Here is a 12,688-nt window from a genome sequence, read left to right as displayed (position 1 = left end):
CTGGTACATTTTGCTGCAGCATTTGTTTTTTCAATTCTATTTGAATGGACATTTAAATCCATGGGCTTTTGTGTTTTCTTTTCATGGATAACAAACACTAAAAAGAAGCAAGAGAAATAACTTAAAATTGAAATACAGTACTGTGTTAAACATAAACTACTAAAAACAATGGGAAGGCTTTAAAAAAAGATTTGACAAGGTAAGGAAACCGTTTCTGTGCTTGTTTCATTTAAATTAAGATGGTTAAAAGCAGCATTTTTCTTCTGCATAGTAAAGTTTCAAAGCTGTATTACGTCAATGTTCATTTGTAAACTTTGGAAAGAACAACCATAATGTTTTGTTCAGAGTTACGAACATTTCAGAGTTATGGACAACCTCAGTTCCCGAGGTATTCGTAACTCTGAGGTTCTACTATATTTAGACTTCCAGCATTTGTATACAAGTACTTATAAAATATGTCAATATTTAATTGTCTGCCCTCATGTGATGTAATTGGATGGGACTCTTTTTTGTTTGACTGTTTCTCTTCAATTTCTGCCTGTACTATATGTATCCTCTCCTCTTTACTAGGATATAGAGTATCCCCTTTAATGTCCACGCCTGCACACCTGTCAGCTTTCCCCCAGCCCTTAGTTTAAAAACTCCTCTGAGACCTTTTTAATTTTCCATGCCAGCAATCTGGTTCTATATAGGCTCCTCCATTCCCAAGAGGTTCCTTATAAACCAAAATCCCTCCTCTGAATGCCATCATCCCATCCATGCATTGTGACCCTGCAGTTCTACCTGTCTTCCTGGCCCTGCGCGTGCAACTGGAAGCATTTTAGAGAATGCTATCATGAAGGTCCTGGATTTTGATCTCTTATCTTGCAAGCTAAACTTGGCCTCCAAATGCATTAAAGATTGCAAGGTGCTCAGATACCACAACAGTGAGGGCTGGACAGACAGGTCCTGTGATAAGCAGAAGAGAAGGAGCTGGCATGTACCCCATAGCTAATGCTCATGAGAGTGAGGGAAGCCATAGAGCTTGCCTGTTCCTGTGCAGACTCTGTACAGCCGTAGCATTGGGCAGCGGGGTCACAGCTGCACCAGACAGCTCAGAGTGGACTAGCTTGGGGGGGGGGGGGCAGCTCCCAGAACTTGCTGTGCTGTAAGGATGGATCTGCTGCAAGCCCCAGGTTTGGGTTGAACCTTATAGTAAATGTGTACTAACCAGGTAGGGATCTGTGCAGGCAGCCCCAGGCACTAACCCAGTGGCATTAACAGGAGGATGCTGAGTTAATGTTTGCAGAGATCTGTGGCTGCAAAGAACTGTGTCCATTCCTCTGCCCTGCAGCACTTGTGCCTCTTATTCCTGTGCAGGGAGGTGTCAGCTCAGGCCCTACCGTGGTTTGCACCTGCTCTGCCCAGCTGGAGAAGACACTATGTTGTCTCCAACAGGCAAGAGTCAGGCCCTGACCATTGTCACCTGTGCTCTGGAATCTTAGTGCAGGGGCCAGGAATATTCCCACAGACTCATGCTGCAGTGGGGTTGGCTAATCCAGCTGCCTTTGCTTTGCCCAGTTGCTGCCGGCACTGTGTGCTGTTAATACAGGCTCTGCCGGCTCTGCCAGGGAGGAGCAGCAATCACTCTAGGGCTCCAAGTACAAGGGACAAAGTCTTTGCTGGTGTAAATTGGCACAAACAGGATTTGTCCCAGAGAGTTTCCTGCCACTAAAGAGTGAGCTGGTCCCATAGATTCGAGCCTTGCCATCCCCAGCTGGCACTGACAGATGCAACTCTGCAGAGGGATGTGTTTGTTCCTCCCTGCTAGGCCAGGGTCTAGAGATGCCCTTGTGGCCCTGAGACCGCTCTGGAACCACGTCAGAGCAGCATGCTGGGATCGGGCCTTGTCTGCAGTCTGGTTTAGGGTGAAACTCTGGACTTTACTCCATGAACTGGGGACCTTCACCCGTGCTGCCCAGGATGGCTGGACAGGACCAGGCTGAGGGGAGGCCTGGGGAGAGACTATTGCGATAGTGTGTGTTTTTTATCCCTTGCCCATCACTGTGGTGTCTGCCTTGCAGGGCTGGGGTCCTGGTGCTGCTGTCCCTTCTGCAGTCCTGGTATTCTGGAGGGAGAGGCTGCCATGGACCCTCTCCAAGTCCACACAGGGTGTGATGTACTTGCTCTAGGGTGCCGAGGAGCATCCAAGCCCTTGTGGCACCTTGGCTTTCTTCCCCAGGGCACTGGCACCCACCCGACACCACGTCAGTGCAGCTAGTTTTGCTCTTTGATAAAAAGCACGGCAGGGTTGGCTCTGCAGATCTGGGTCCCACTTCATTCCCAGTACCTGTCCGGCCTGTCTCCCTGTAGGCACTAGGAGGCCAGCTCAGACTGCGACACCGTGCACTGGGTCTCCATTGCCATGAGCTGAGCACACCAGGCCCTCAGCACTCCTTGCTGTCCTGGCAGCCAGCACACTTGTGATGTTTGCTGTGTAAACACACTGGTGGTTGGAGGAAACGGGCACCCTTGCGAGTGACCTTGTGCAAAGCTGGGAGGATTTGTGAGACCTCCTCTCAGCAGAAGAATGCTGAGCCAATTCCTTCCTATCCATTCCCTCAAGTGGGGACAAACTGTCCAGCAAAGGGATCCTCCTCTCCATATATTCACATGGAAACAGATGGGGAACACTATCCTTCAGCAGCATGGGGCTTCTATGCCTGGGTCTGACTGGGCACAGCCCCTCTGGGCCATCCTGGGTGTGGCTGAGCACTGCCCCTTTGGGTCATCCTACTACCCCCAAAGGCCCTTGCCCTGTTGGTTCCTGTAGGTTCCAGCTCCCCAGATACTGTTTATCTGATTGATGTCCTAAGTCCCTCAGCAAACCCTTGTGAGCAGTGCAAACACAGGCCTGGAGGGAGGCTGCACTTCCACAGCACTTCAGTGAAGCATTAACCCTTCAAATGCTGACACTTTCCAGCGAAACCAGTGCTCAGAACCACAGGATGAGGATGGGGCAATGTCTCCCAGGGTCCGTACAGCACCCAGCACAGCAGAGCATGGATTTCATTGGGCCCTCTAGGCACCACCATAAGACCAATATACCTGATAAGAATTCCCCTGCTTATGCAGGGTTGTTTCCTACAATCTTGTCCTGCTATGTCTCTGGCTGGCTTTGACCAACGGGGAACAACACTTTCTAGTCCATTCCAGTGACAAATAGACGATAACTCAGCAAATGTTTCCTGAATCTTGGGCCAAGACAATTTAAAGAGCCACGGAATTCACTGAGACCAGCGGGCAGGGACGCTGCAGGGCAGGGAGTTGGGGTGGGTGCAGAGCCAGATGACTGCCTGGGATTAGGAGAATTCCCTCTGTGGGAAAGTTACTGCATAGCTGGAGGTTTCCCTCCCTCTGTGGCTCTGATGGTGCTCAGGAGCTCCTGCACGGTGATGAGTCTGCTCTGCAGCCCTGCACAGGAGATGGGGCCGGATGATGAGTCTCATGCCGTGGCTAGTGGAGGTGAGTCGAGCCTTGGGAGTTGGCAGGGAGCTGGCTGACCATGGGGTTCTGGCTCCTCTCCTGGTTTCCAGCTGCTAAATTCCATGAGCCCCACCCCAACCAAATGCGACTTGAGGCCGGGCTGCTTGGACATTTGCTGTTGAAACATTTTTCAGTGAAAAAGTGTTTTTTTCACTGAACAAGAATTTGTGAGGAAAGCATCTGCTATGGGAAAGCTGAGCAGCTAAACCCAAGGCCAGGTGTTGTAGGCAAGGCAGAGGTGCCATGGTACACATGGGCATTTCATCCTTCAGGATTATTCAGCGATTTCCAGGTCTGCAGACAAACATTGCACAAATACACAGTCTGCAACACCCAATGTGTTGGTTACTGTGGTTACATAATCAGCCAGTCAGGGAACAGAAACAATACCATGTGACATAGGGAGGTAATGGGAATACCATAACCAAATAGACAGTTGAAAATGGGCGCTCCATTGGCTAGGGACACAAGTCACATGCTGTTGTTTCTACTTTCTGATTGGATGTCTCATGTAATTTACTGACCTTCTACAAATTGCAAATTTTAAAATCAAATGTGCATTTTCCCTGTACTTTCTGTGAATGAGATTGGCAGAGACCCTGTGGGGTTTTTTGTTTTTGCCTTCCTCTGCAGTATGGAGTATGGGTCACTTGCACGTTTAAACAAGAGTAAATGGTGGATTCTCTAACTGTAAGTCTTTAAATTGTGATTTGAGGACTTCAGTAACTCAGCCAGAGGTTAGGGGTCTCTTCCAGGAGTGAGTGGGTGAGGTTTTGAGGCCTGCGATGTGCAGGAGGTCAGATTAGACGATCATGATGGTCCCTTCTGTCTATGAGACATCAGCATCCAGCATGTAGTAGTGTGAGAGAAGCCTGCACGCTCAAATGCTCATGGAAAGCATGCGTGAAAGACCACAAATGTTGGGGAGGCACCACTCAAGTCTGAACCCCAGCAAAAATAAATATATGTTGGAGGTGGGGGACTTGAGGAGAAAGGGTTAGGGAGAGGAACAGCAGGGCTTTGATCGAGGTACACATGCCTCTTGTTCAGGATAAGAGGGCTGGTGCCAGGCTCTGCTTCAATTGCTGCTTGTGCGGCTGGGATCCTTCCAGAGGTGAACGAGCTGGGGCAGGGCCAGGGGGTTGGAAAACAGAGATGCTGAGTATTCCCTCGAGGCCTCATCTCCAGAGAATTGCCTGCCCTTTCCATTCTTAGCCGTGGGAGGAAGCTCTCTGATCCGCAATGCTTGCAACTGGTAGGCCAGGCTCTGCTGAGATTCCTTGGCCCCAACAGTACTGTGTATTGCAACCCGGTTTACCTTTCTGGCAGGTTTGGAGGCTGCCAACACTAGGGGGACGGAGCAGCTGGACCACAAGAGAATTGGTTCGGCCCTGCCTGATCAAAGCCTTGACTTGGTGTCAGTTTGCAGCACCCTGGCTGCAAGGGGGCAATGTACTGCCCCAGCTATTGTTCTGAGCTCTGAGCACTGGGACCTATCACAGATCTTCCTGCTGTTTCTTTTTCTTCCTAGAGATATATGGGAGGCCGATAAGCCTGGCCAGATCCCTCCCTGCACAGCTGGGACATTTGTGAGCCAGCTGGAAGCTAGGCTTGGACCCAGAGGTCCGTTGGGCCCCTACACTGGCCAGCAGCAGCAATAAACCCACCCAATTCTAACCATGGCCGGAGGAACTTTCTTCCTATTGCCAGACCCATAGGTGTGGGAATTAGAATCATAGAATCATAGAATATCAGGGTTGGAAGGGACCTCAGGAGGTCATCTAGTCCAACCCCCTGCTCAAAGCAGGACCAATCCCCAACTAAATCATCCCAGCCAAGGCTTTGTCAAGCCTGACCTTAAAAATATCTAAGGAAGGAGATTCCACCACCTCCCTAGGTAACGCATTCCAGTGTTTCACCACCCTCTTAGTGAAAAAGTTTTTCCTAATATCCAACCTAAACCTCCCCCACTGCAACTTGAGACCATTACTCCTTGTCCTGTCATCCGCTACCACTGAGAACAGTCTAGATCCATCCTCTTTGGATTCACCTTTTAGGTAGTTAAAAGCAGCTATCAAATCCCTCCTCATTCTTCTCTTCCGCAGACTAAACAATCCCAGTTCCCTCAGCCTCTCCTCATAAGTCATGTGTTCCAGACCCCTAATCATTTTTGTTGCCCTCCGCTGGACTCTTTCCAATTTTTCCACATCCTTCTTGTAGTGTGGGGTGCTGGAGGTGCTGCCGCACCCACTGGCTTGAAATAGTGTCCATCAGATGCAGGGTTTACAGTTTGGTTCACTGACTCACAGCACCCCCCACTATACAAATTGTTCCAGCGCTCCTGCGGCCAGGCCTCACATACAGGGTCTGGCTAAGCCCTGCTCGCAGGTCCCCAGGCAGCTCCCTGAGCTGAGAGCAGAGCCGGGACCTGGTTGGGACTACAGACGGAATCCACCGCTGGCTAATGAGCGAGGCTCTGTCACAGCTGTGATCATGCGGAGGGCCAGCTCCTACACTAGGTGGTCTAGGTGGACTGTGTTTGAGGTCAGGAGGTCATGAGTTCTAGTCCTGATTTTCCTCAGGTAAATCACCTAACAATCCTGTGCACCAGTGCTCCAGCCCATGGGGTGTGTAGCCCAGGAAGCAGGTGCTGGCTGGGCAGTGTGATGAGGATGGGCTTGTTACCACCAATTACTTGTATTTAAGTGGGGAAAACCCCCACAAGGGCTGTTTACAAAACTGTTACCAGTAGCAGCACATTGGGGGAGGGATAGCTCAGTGGTTTGAGCATTGGCCTGCTAAACCCAGGGTTGTGAGTTCAATCCCTGAGGGGGCCATTTGGGATCTGGGGCAAAAATTGGGGATTGGTCCTGCTTTGAGCAGGGGGTTGGACTAGATGACCTCCTGAGGTCCCTTCCAACCCCAGTATTCTATGATTAAGCAAAGGAGCAATGATGGTTGGCTGACTAATCTGATACTAGTAACAATGGGCTGGTTCAAAAGGGCCTCATATCCAGCTGCCCATGCTTTGCTCTCGTTCCAGTCCATTCCTCTCCAGTCAGAATTTTACACTGAAAAAACTGCCCAATGCACCCACCACACATGCAGCTGCATGTTTAACAGTGAACAACTGCTATGGGGCATCCTTGCTTCACATCTGAGTTGGACTTCTGCAGGCTGGGGGCTTGCAGGCCTGCCTCTCCCCATGTAATCCAGGAGTCATCCCGGAAAGGCCCCTCTCTCCCGCAGGCTAGGACTGGGAGAGCTCTGCTGTCACCACATGATCCCTGCCCTTCACAGTGAGTGGCTGCAGGCTGTGCTGAAACCCCGCTGGCCTCTTTAGCAAAAGGGCTCCCCCTGCCACTGCATGCCTCAAACAGAGGGCGTGGGTGTGGAGGGGCCCCTGTTTGCCACTAACTGAGGAATGCCTCTGTCCTGTTGTTTTCCAGACGCCGCTCCCTGACAGCGAATCAGTCCCAGACTGCGGGCAGAGTCTTACGCAGGTGAGTGGGGTAGTCCCTGCCTCGGGAAGCCACCCCCCATCACCGGAGGGCAGTTTGCTCCCCTGAGCAAAGAAAGCAACTTAAAAGGCCATTGCTGCCTGTTGGTCTGGGAGTGCCCCTCCAACGTGCAGGGCATTCCATGTCATCTCTGGACGCTGGCTGGGTAGCTCAGGGGGCAGGAAGGGGAGAACGAGCTGGGGGGTAGTTTTATCTTGCCGGTTTCCCGTCCAAATTGTGAGCAGGAGTGACCCCGCTTAGCATGGGACAGCCAACATGGAGCGAGCCATGCCAAAGGCTGATACAGGGCTAGGGAGGAAGTGCCCAGCTTCCTGACTGCTGATGCTTGTTCGTCCCCCAGGCACCTACAGAGAAGATTTGGAGAGCAGGGAGACTCCTGTACAGCCACCTCGTGAGCTCCCGTCCTGGCCTCATCCGTGATCACAAGTACCACCTCAGGCACCACAGGTGGGACGGCCCCGCTTTGTGGCCATGGCAGTACATACCAATGAGGGAGCCTCACAGGGCAGCTCCTGTGTGCCTGGGTATGGACCCTCCTGGAGGCCAGGCCTGGACAGAGAGGTGGGAAGTCACAGCCCCATCCCCAAAGCCAGAAAGGGAGAGACAAGCATGGACCCCCACAGGCCTGGTGCTTCCTACCCGAGAGAATTTAATGTCGCTAAATGTCAGTCACAAATCAGGGCAAGTGTCCTCCTCCACACAGCCCTGCCCTCCGACCCACAGCCACTGCAGTACCTACTCTGGGTCTCCCCCTTCGCAGCTTTGCCAGAGCCCCTTGGTCTGACCCTCAGCCCCTACTATCCCTGCCCTGAGTCCCCCTGCAACTCTGCTGGTGCCCCTCAATCCCCACCCACAGCCCTCTGCTATTCCAGTCTTGGGCTCCCCCCCCCAGGCCCCAGCTCTTCTGGTGCCCTTCAGTCCTGACCCTCAGCCCCTGTTACCCCAGTCCTGGGTTTTCCCTCTTCCACAGCTCTGCTGGTGCCCCTCAATCCTGACCCCTGCAATCCCTGCCCTGGGTCCCCCTGTCTGCAGCCCTGCTGGTGCCCCTCAATCCCCACCCACAGACCCCCTGCTATTCCACTCCAGCACTCTCCCTGCCCCAGCTCTGCTAGTGCCCCTCAACCCCCACCCACAGCCCTGATATTCCACACAAACTCTCCTTGCACCTTTTCTCCTGCCCCGCTGTGTCAGCCCTAGATTCCCCAGGTCACTAGTCTTGTCTCACCCATCCATCGCCCTTTCTCTCCCTGCAGGCATTGTTGCTCTGGGAAGGAGCTGGCGGACTGGCTGCTCAGCGCAGGGCTGTCCATCCAAACACGGGGCCAGGCCATTGGGGTTTGCCAAGTGCTGGTGGATGGAGGAGTCCTGACTCATGGTGAGAATCACAAAGGGTCTGGGTGCTTCCAGGACTCCGGCCACCTCTGCAGTGCCAAGATGGGAGGAGCAGGCTGGAGAACATATGGAGTGTGGCAGGGTGGACTGGGCTGGGAGCTGGGCATGTCAGGGCCTGTGTGGGCACAGGGTGGGGCTGGGAACCATGTGGCGTTTGTCAGGTTGTGGTGGGGCAGGACCCAGCAGGGCAGGATAGGCCAGGGGTTGTGTGGGGCCTGGTGAGGCATGCTGGGGGCCATGTGGTGAGGTAGGCTGGGGGATGCATGGGGCCTGAAGTCACAGGGTGAGGTTGGGAACCATGTGGAGTTTGTCTGGGTGTGGTGGGCCAGGATGCAATAGGGAGGGGTGTACCAGGGTCTGCCAGAGTTCTGGTGGGGTGGGGTGGGACTGGGCCACATGGTGTCTGCCAGAGAGGAGGGGCTGGTGGTTGTGCCAGGTGCAGTGGGCCAGAAAGGACCCAGTTGGATGGGGTGGGGTATGTCAGGAGCTGCTAGGGAATGCACAGATCCTGGAGGTGAAGGGTAGTCCAAGGTCTGCCAGGGGCAGGCTGGGGGGCCACATGAGGTCTGGCTGGGCAGGCTGAGGGCCCCGTAGGGCCTGGCAGGGTGGGCTGGGGGCTGGGCCAGGTATGAAGAGTGAGGTGTGCCAGGGACTGCCAGGAGCCTGGTGGGGCAGGCTGAGGTCACGTGGGATCTGGTAGGGTGGGCTGGAAAGCACATGGAGTTTGTTAGCATGTGCTGGGCCAGGACCTGCTGGAGTGTGGTCTGCCCATGACAAGGAGAGCGAGGGGGGATTGCCTGTGCTCACCCTCCCCCCCGTGGCACATGCTGACAGTGCCCACTGTGACCCTGGTGTCTATTCCTACCCCATCTCATGCTGGCCCGGCTCTCTCACGGGCTCACAGCACCTCGTGACCTGGTCCAGGCACTTTGCCAGCCAGGCTCGTGCCACGCACAGTGTCACACACAGGCTGATGCTGCCATGTGGCTCTTTCCCCAGTGAAGCAGGAGTGGCATTTCCAGGACAAGGATGCCCAATTTTACCGCTTTGCCGAGAGGGAGCTGAGTCTGGAGCCTGGCACCTGGGACACTGAGGAGCTACTGGAGGCATTGGCCTTTCTGGCCCAGCTGGGCCCTGATGCACTGCTCACCATGGCCCTGCGCAAGCCGTGAGTATGCCACATGTGCCACCATGGCTGGGGAAGAGCTGAGCTTCCCACCAAGAGCCTTCCCCCTGTGCCATGCCCCCCCCACGCCTGGGCTGCCCACCAAGAGACCCGCCCTCCCCCACGCCTGGGCTGCCCAGCAAGAGACCCGCCCCTGTGCCATGCCCTCCCCCACGCCTGGGCTGCCCACCAAGAGACCCGCCCTCCCCATGGCTGGGCTGCTCTCAGTGGGCCTGAGACCCTGGGGAGGGTGTAGAGGGCGCTGAGTGGGCCATCTCCCCACATTACCACAAGGGCTCTGTGGTCTGCCTGGATCCTGGAATTGTCCTGCCAGGCTGAGGTACATGTGGGTGGTCAGTGCCCTCAGCTCCAGATCCTAGACAAACAGACCCCCCAAGACAGCACCTCAGGAAGGGGGCTGTGAGACCCACCCTGCTGCCTGGCCAGGGGCTGCCCTCTGCATGGGACCATGCCCAGCTCAGGGGGTTGCCTTCATGTGGGGTCATGCCAGAGCCGGGGGGAGCTGCCCCGTGTGAGGCCAGGCCTGAGTTGGGGGGGGCTGCCCTCATGGGGGTTTTGCCCAGCTCAGAGGGCTGCCCTCATATAGGGTCATGCCTGGGCCGGGGGCCAGCTATGAGTTGGGGGGGGGCTACCCTCATGTGGGGGTTTACCCAGCTCAGGGGGCTGCCCTCTGTGTGGAGCCATGCCTGGCATGGGGATCTGTGCCCCAGGCAGGGCCAGTGCCAGGGTAACACCGCTCTCTCCCCAGCCCTGCCCAGCGCACAGAGGACGAGCTGGAGCTCATCTTTGAGGAGCTGCTGCACATCAAAGCTGTGGCCCATCTTTCCCACTCGGTGAGTGCCAGGTCCCCCTCACCCTGGCCAACCCCTGCTCCTCCCCCCGCCAGCCCCTCTCCCCACCAGCCCCGCTTCCCGCTGCCTGCCAGCCCCCATTCTCCTTCCCACACCAGCCCTGCTTCCCTCTGCCTGCCAGCCCCCATTCCACTCCTGCCACCATCCCGCACTCCCCTCCCCGGTCAACCCCTGCTACGACCCCCGTCAGCCCTTCTCCCCACCAGCCCCACTGATCTCTGCCTGCCAGCCCCCATTCCCCTTCCCCCACCAGCCCCCACTCCCCTCCCTCCAGTCAACCCCTGCTCCCCGCCCGCAAGTCCCCGGTCCCCTCTTCCTCCGCCTGCCAGCCCCCATTCCTCTTCCCCCACCAGCTCCCACTCCCCTCCCCCCCACCACCCCTGCTGTCTTCCACTCCACCTCTACCCCCACTGCTTCTACCCAGTCCCAGCCTTGTTCCAGCCATGGGGCACCCTCTGCCGAGCACCTCTTGCCCTCTGAGTATCCTAGACTGTCCATCCTGACACCCCAGCTCTCTCTGATCTCTTGGCCCCGTGGAGTTCCCCTATCCAACACCCCAGACATCTCACTGGACTCCACTGGGCCGCCGCTGTTGCTCCTGCCCTGGTCTGCCAGTCAAGCCCGGTCCAGCAGCGCACCCTCCCTCCCACTGACCCCCTGCCCCAATAGGCTCATGATCTGTGCCAGGGTAGCGCTAAGGGGTGTCTCTCACTGCAGGTGAAGCGGGAGCTGGCCTCTGTGCTACTGTTTGAGTCACACCCCAAAGCGGGCACCGTGTGTGAGTATCACAGCCTGCCCCAGCCAGTGACTCTGTGAGCATGCTCCTACCGGCCTGGGTCCAGACGGGGGTGTCCTGCGCTCTGCCAGTCTGGTTCCTGGACCACCACCGTACCCAGCCTGATGCCTGGTGTCCTCTGACCAGGAAGTTACAGCTTGGAGATGCAGGAGCAACCCAGTGCAGCACCAGGCACTGCCCCATGGTGTGCCATTGCCTGGCACCACACAGCAGACTGACCAGCACCAGAGAGGGCAGTGACCTCCCCTGGCACTCACTGCAGGGCTCCGATCCCAGGGACCCTTGTGCCACCAGACCCTGCGGGAAGGGAAGGCAGGAGCCCCAGGGCTGTTTGCTGGGGTCTGAGTCCCTGGGCGGTCAGCGTGGGAATGGCTGGAAATGGTGGCATTCAGAGTTTGGCACATCCCAATCCTGCTGTGCTGCCCCACAGGCCCTCACGGTTCAGGGGACAGAGCTGGCCAAAGCACCAGCCCAGAGAGTGCTTGTCCCATGCTCCCCAGATCTCCGAGCTCCCCAGGGCAGGGCTGGGCTGGGCAGCTCCCCTGGAACGCTCAGCCTCTGTGAGGCTGGGATGTGCGGTCCAGACCCTTGACAAGGGCTGCCCCATCTGCAGTCTCTTGGGCTTCCTGGACAAACCACAGCTTCTTTGCAGTGTTCAGCCAAGGAGACAAAGGCACCTCGTGGTACATCATCTGGAAGGGCTCAGTGAATGTGGTCACTCATGGCAAGGTATGTGCTTCCCTGCCCTCTACGCTGCCCTTCCCCTACAATCCCACTGGACCCCACTGCTGGGACGGAATCAGGACCTCCTGACTTCTCCCCCTGCAGGCCCACTGGGCCTCGGGTGACCAGATATAGAGGGTGAAAAATCGGGATGGGGGGAGGGTATAGTTGCCTATGTAAGACAAAGCCCTTAATATTGGGATATCTAGTCACCTTAGCTGTGCTCCACTGCTGAGGTGGAACCTGGACCTCCAGGCTCTGCCCCTTGAGAGCAACCAGTGGAGGTGGGAGTTGAAGGGCCTGTGCCCCCTGGGCCAGCACGGTGCTCCCTCTAGATCCCAGGGGGTGATGGTGTGGGAGTCTCTGGTTTCTCACCCAGCTGCCATCCCCAGGGCCTGGTGACCACCCTGCATGAGGGTGATGACTTTGGACAGCTGGCACTGGTGAACGATGCCCCCCGAGCCGCCACCATCATCCTGCGGGAGGACAACTGCCATTTCCTGCGTGTGGACAAGCGAGACTTCAACCGCATCCTCAAGGTGGGCCCAGCCCCTGAGCCATGGGGCCCAGTCACCAATGTTCCCTCTAATTTTTGGCAGGCCATGTGCACAAAAAAATTTCTTCTGTGCAAATGTTTGTGTGTTCAGTGTTTCACCATGTGGGCGGGGCTTAGGATCTGTGCGCGCACACAGCT

At 56.0% G+C, this 12,688-nt stretch overlaps 1 protein-coding gene across 1 annotated transcript in view; it reads left to right on the top strand.

Moving 5' to 3' along the window:
• The window catches only part of RAPGEF3 (Rap guanine nucleotide exchange factor 3), an 86,446-nt gene that overhangs the window by 52,381 nt on the left and 21,377 nt on the right, over positions 1-12,688 (top strand). The window contains exons 3-10 of the mRNA XM_084610801.1: positions 6,975-7,028; positions 7,387-7,493; positions 8,300-8,421; positions 9,438-9,606; positions 10,373-10,457; positions 11,193-11,253; positions 11,924-12,000; positions 12,387-12,533. Coding sequence (XP_084466927.1) covers positions 6,975-7,028; positions 7,387-7,493; positions 8,300-8,421; positions 9,438-9,606; positions 10,373-10,457; positions 11,193-11,253; positions 11,924-12,000; positions 12,387-12,533 — 822 coding nt within the window. The remainder of the gene's footprint in view (positions 1-6,974; positions 7,029-7,386; positions 7,494-8,299; positions 8,422-9,437; positions 9,607-10,372; positions 10,458-11,192; positions 11,254-11,923; positions 12,001-12,386; positions 12,534-12,688) is intronic.

The sequence above is a fragment of the Lepidochelys olivacea genome, assembly GCF_965140295.1.
Source record: "Lepidochelys olivacea isolate rLepOli2 genome assembly, chromosome: 20".
NCBI classification, from domain to species: domain Eukaryota; kingdom Metazoa; phylum Chordata; order Testudines; family Cheloniidae; genus Lepidochelys; species Lepidochelys olivacea.
Note: the sequence above shows the minus strand (reverse complement) of the source record. Positions and strands in the feature narration are given on the sequence as shown.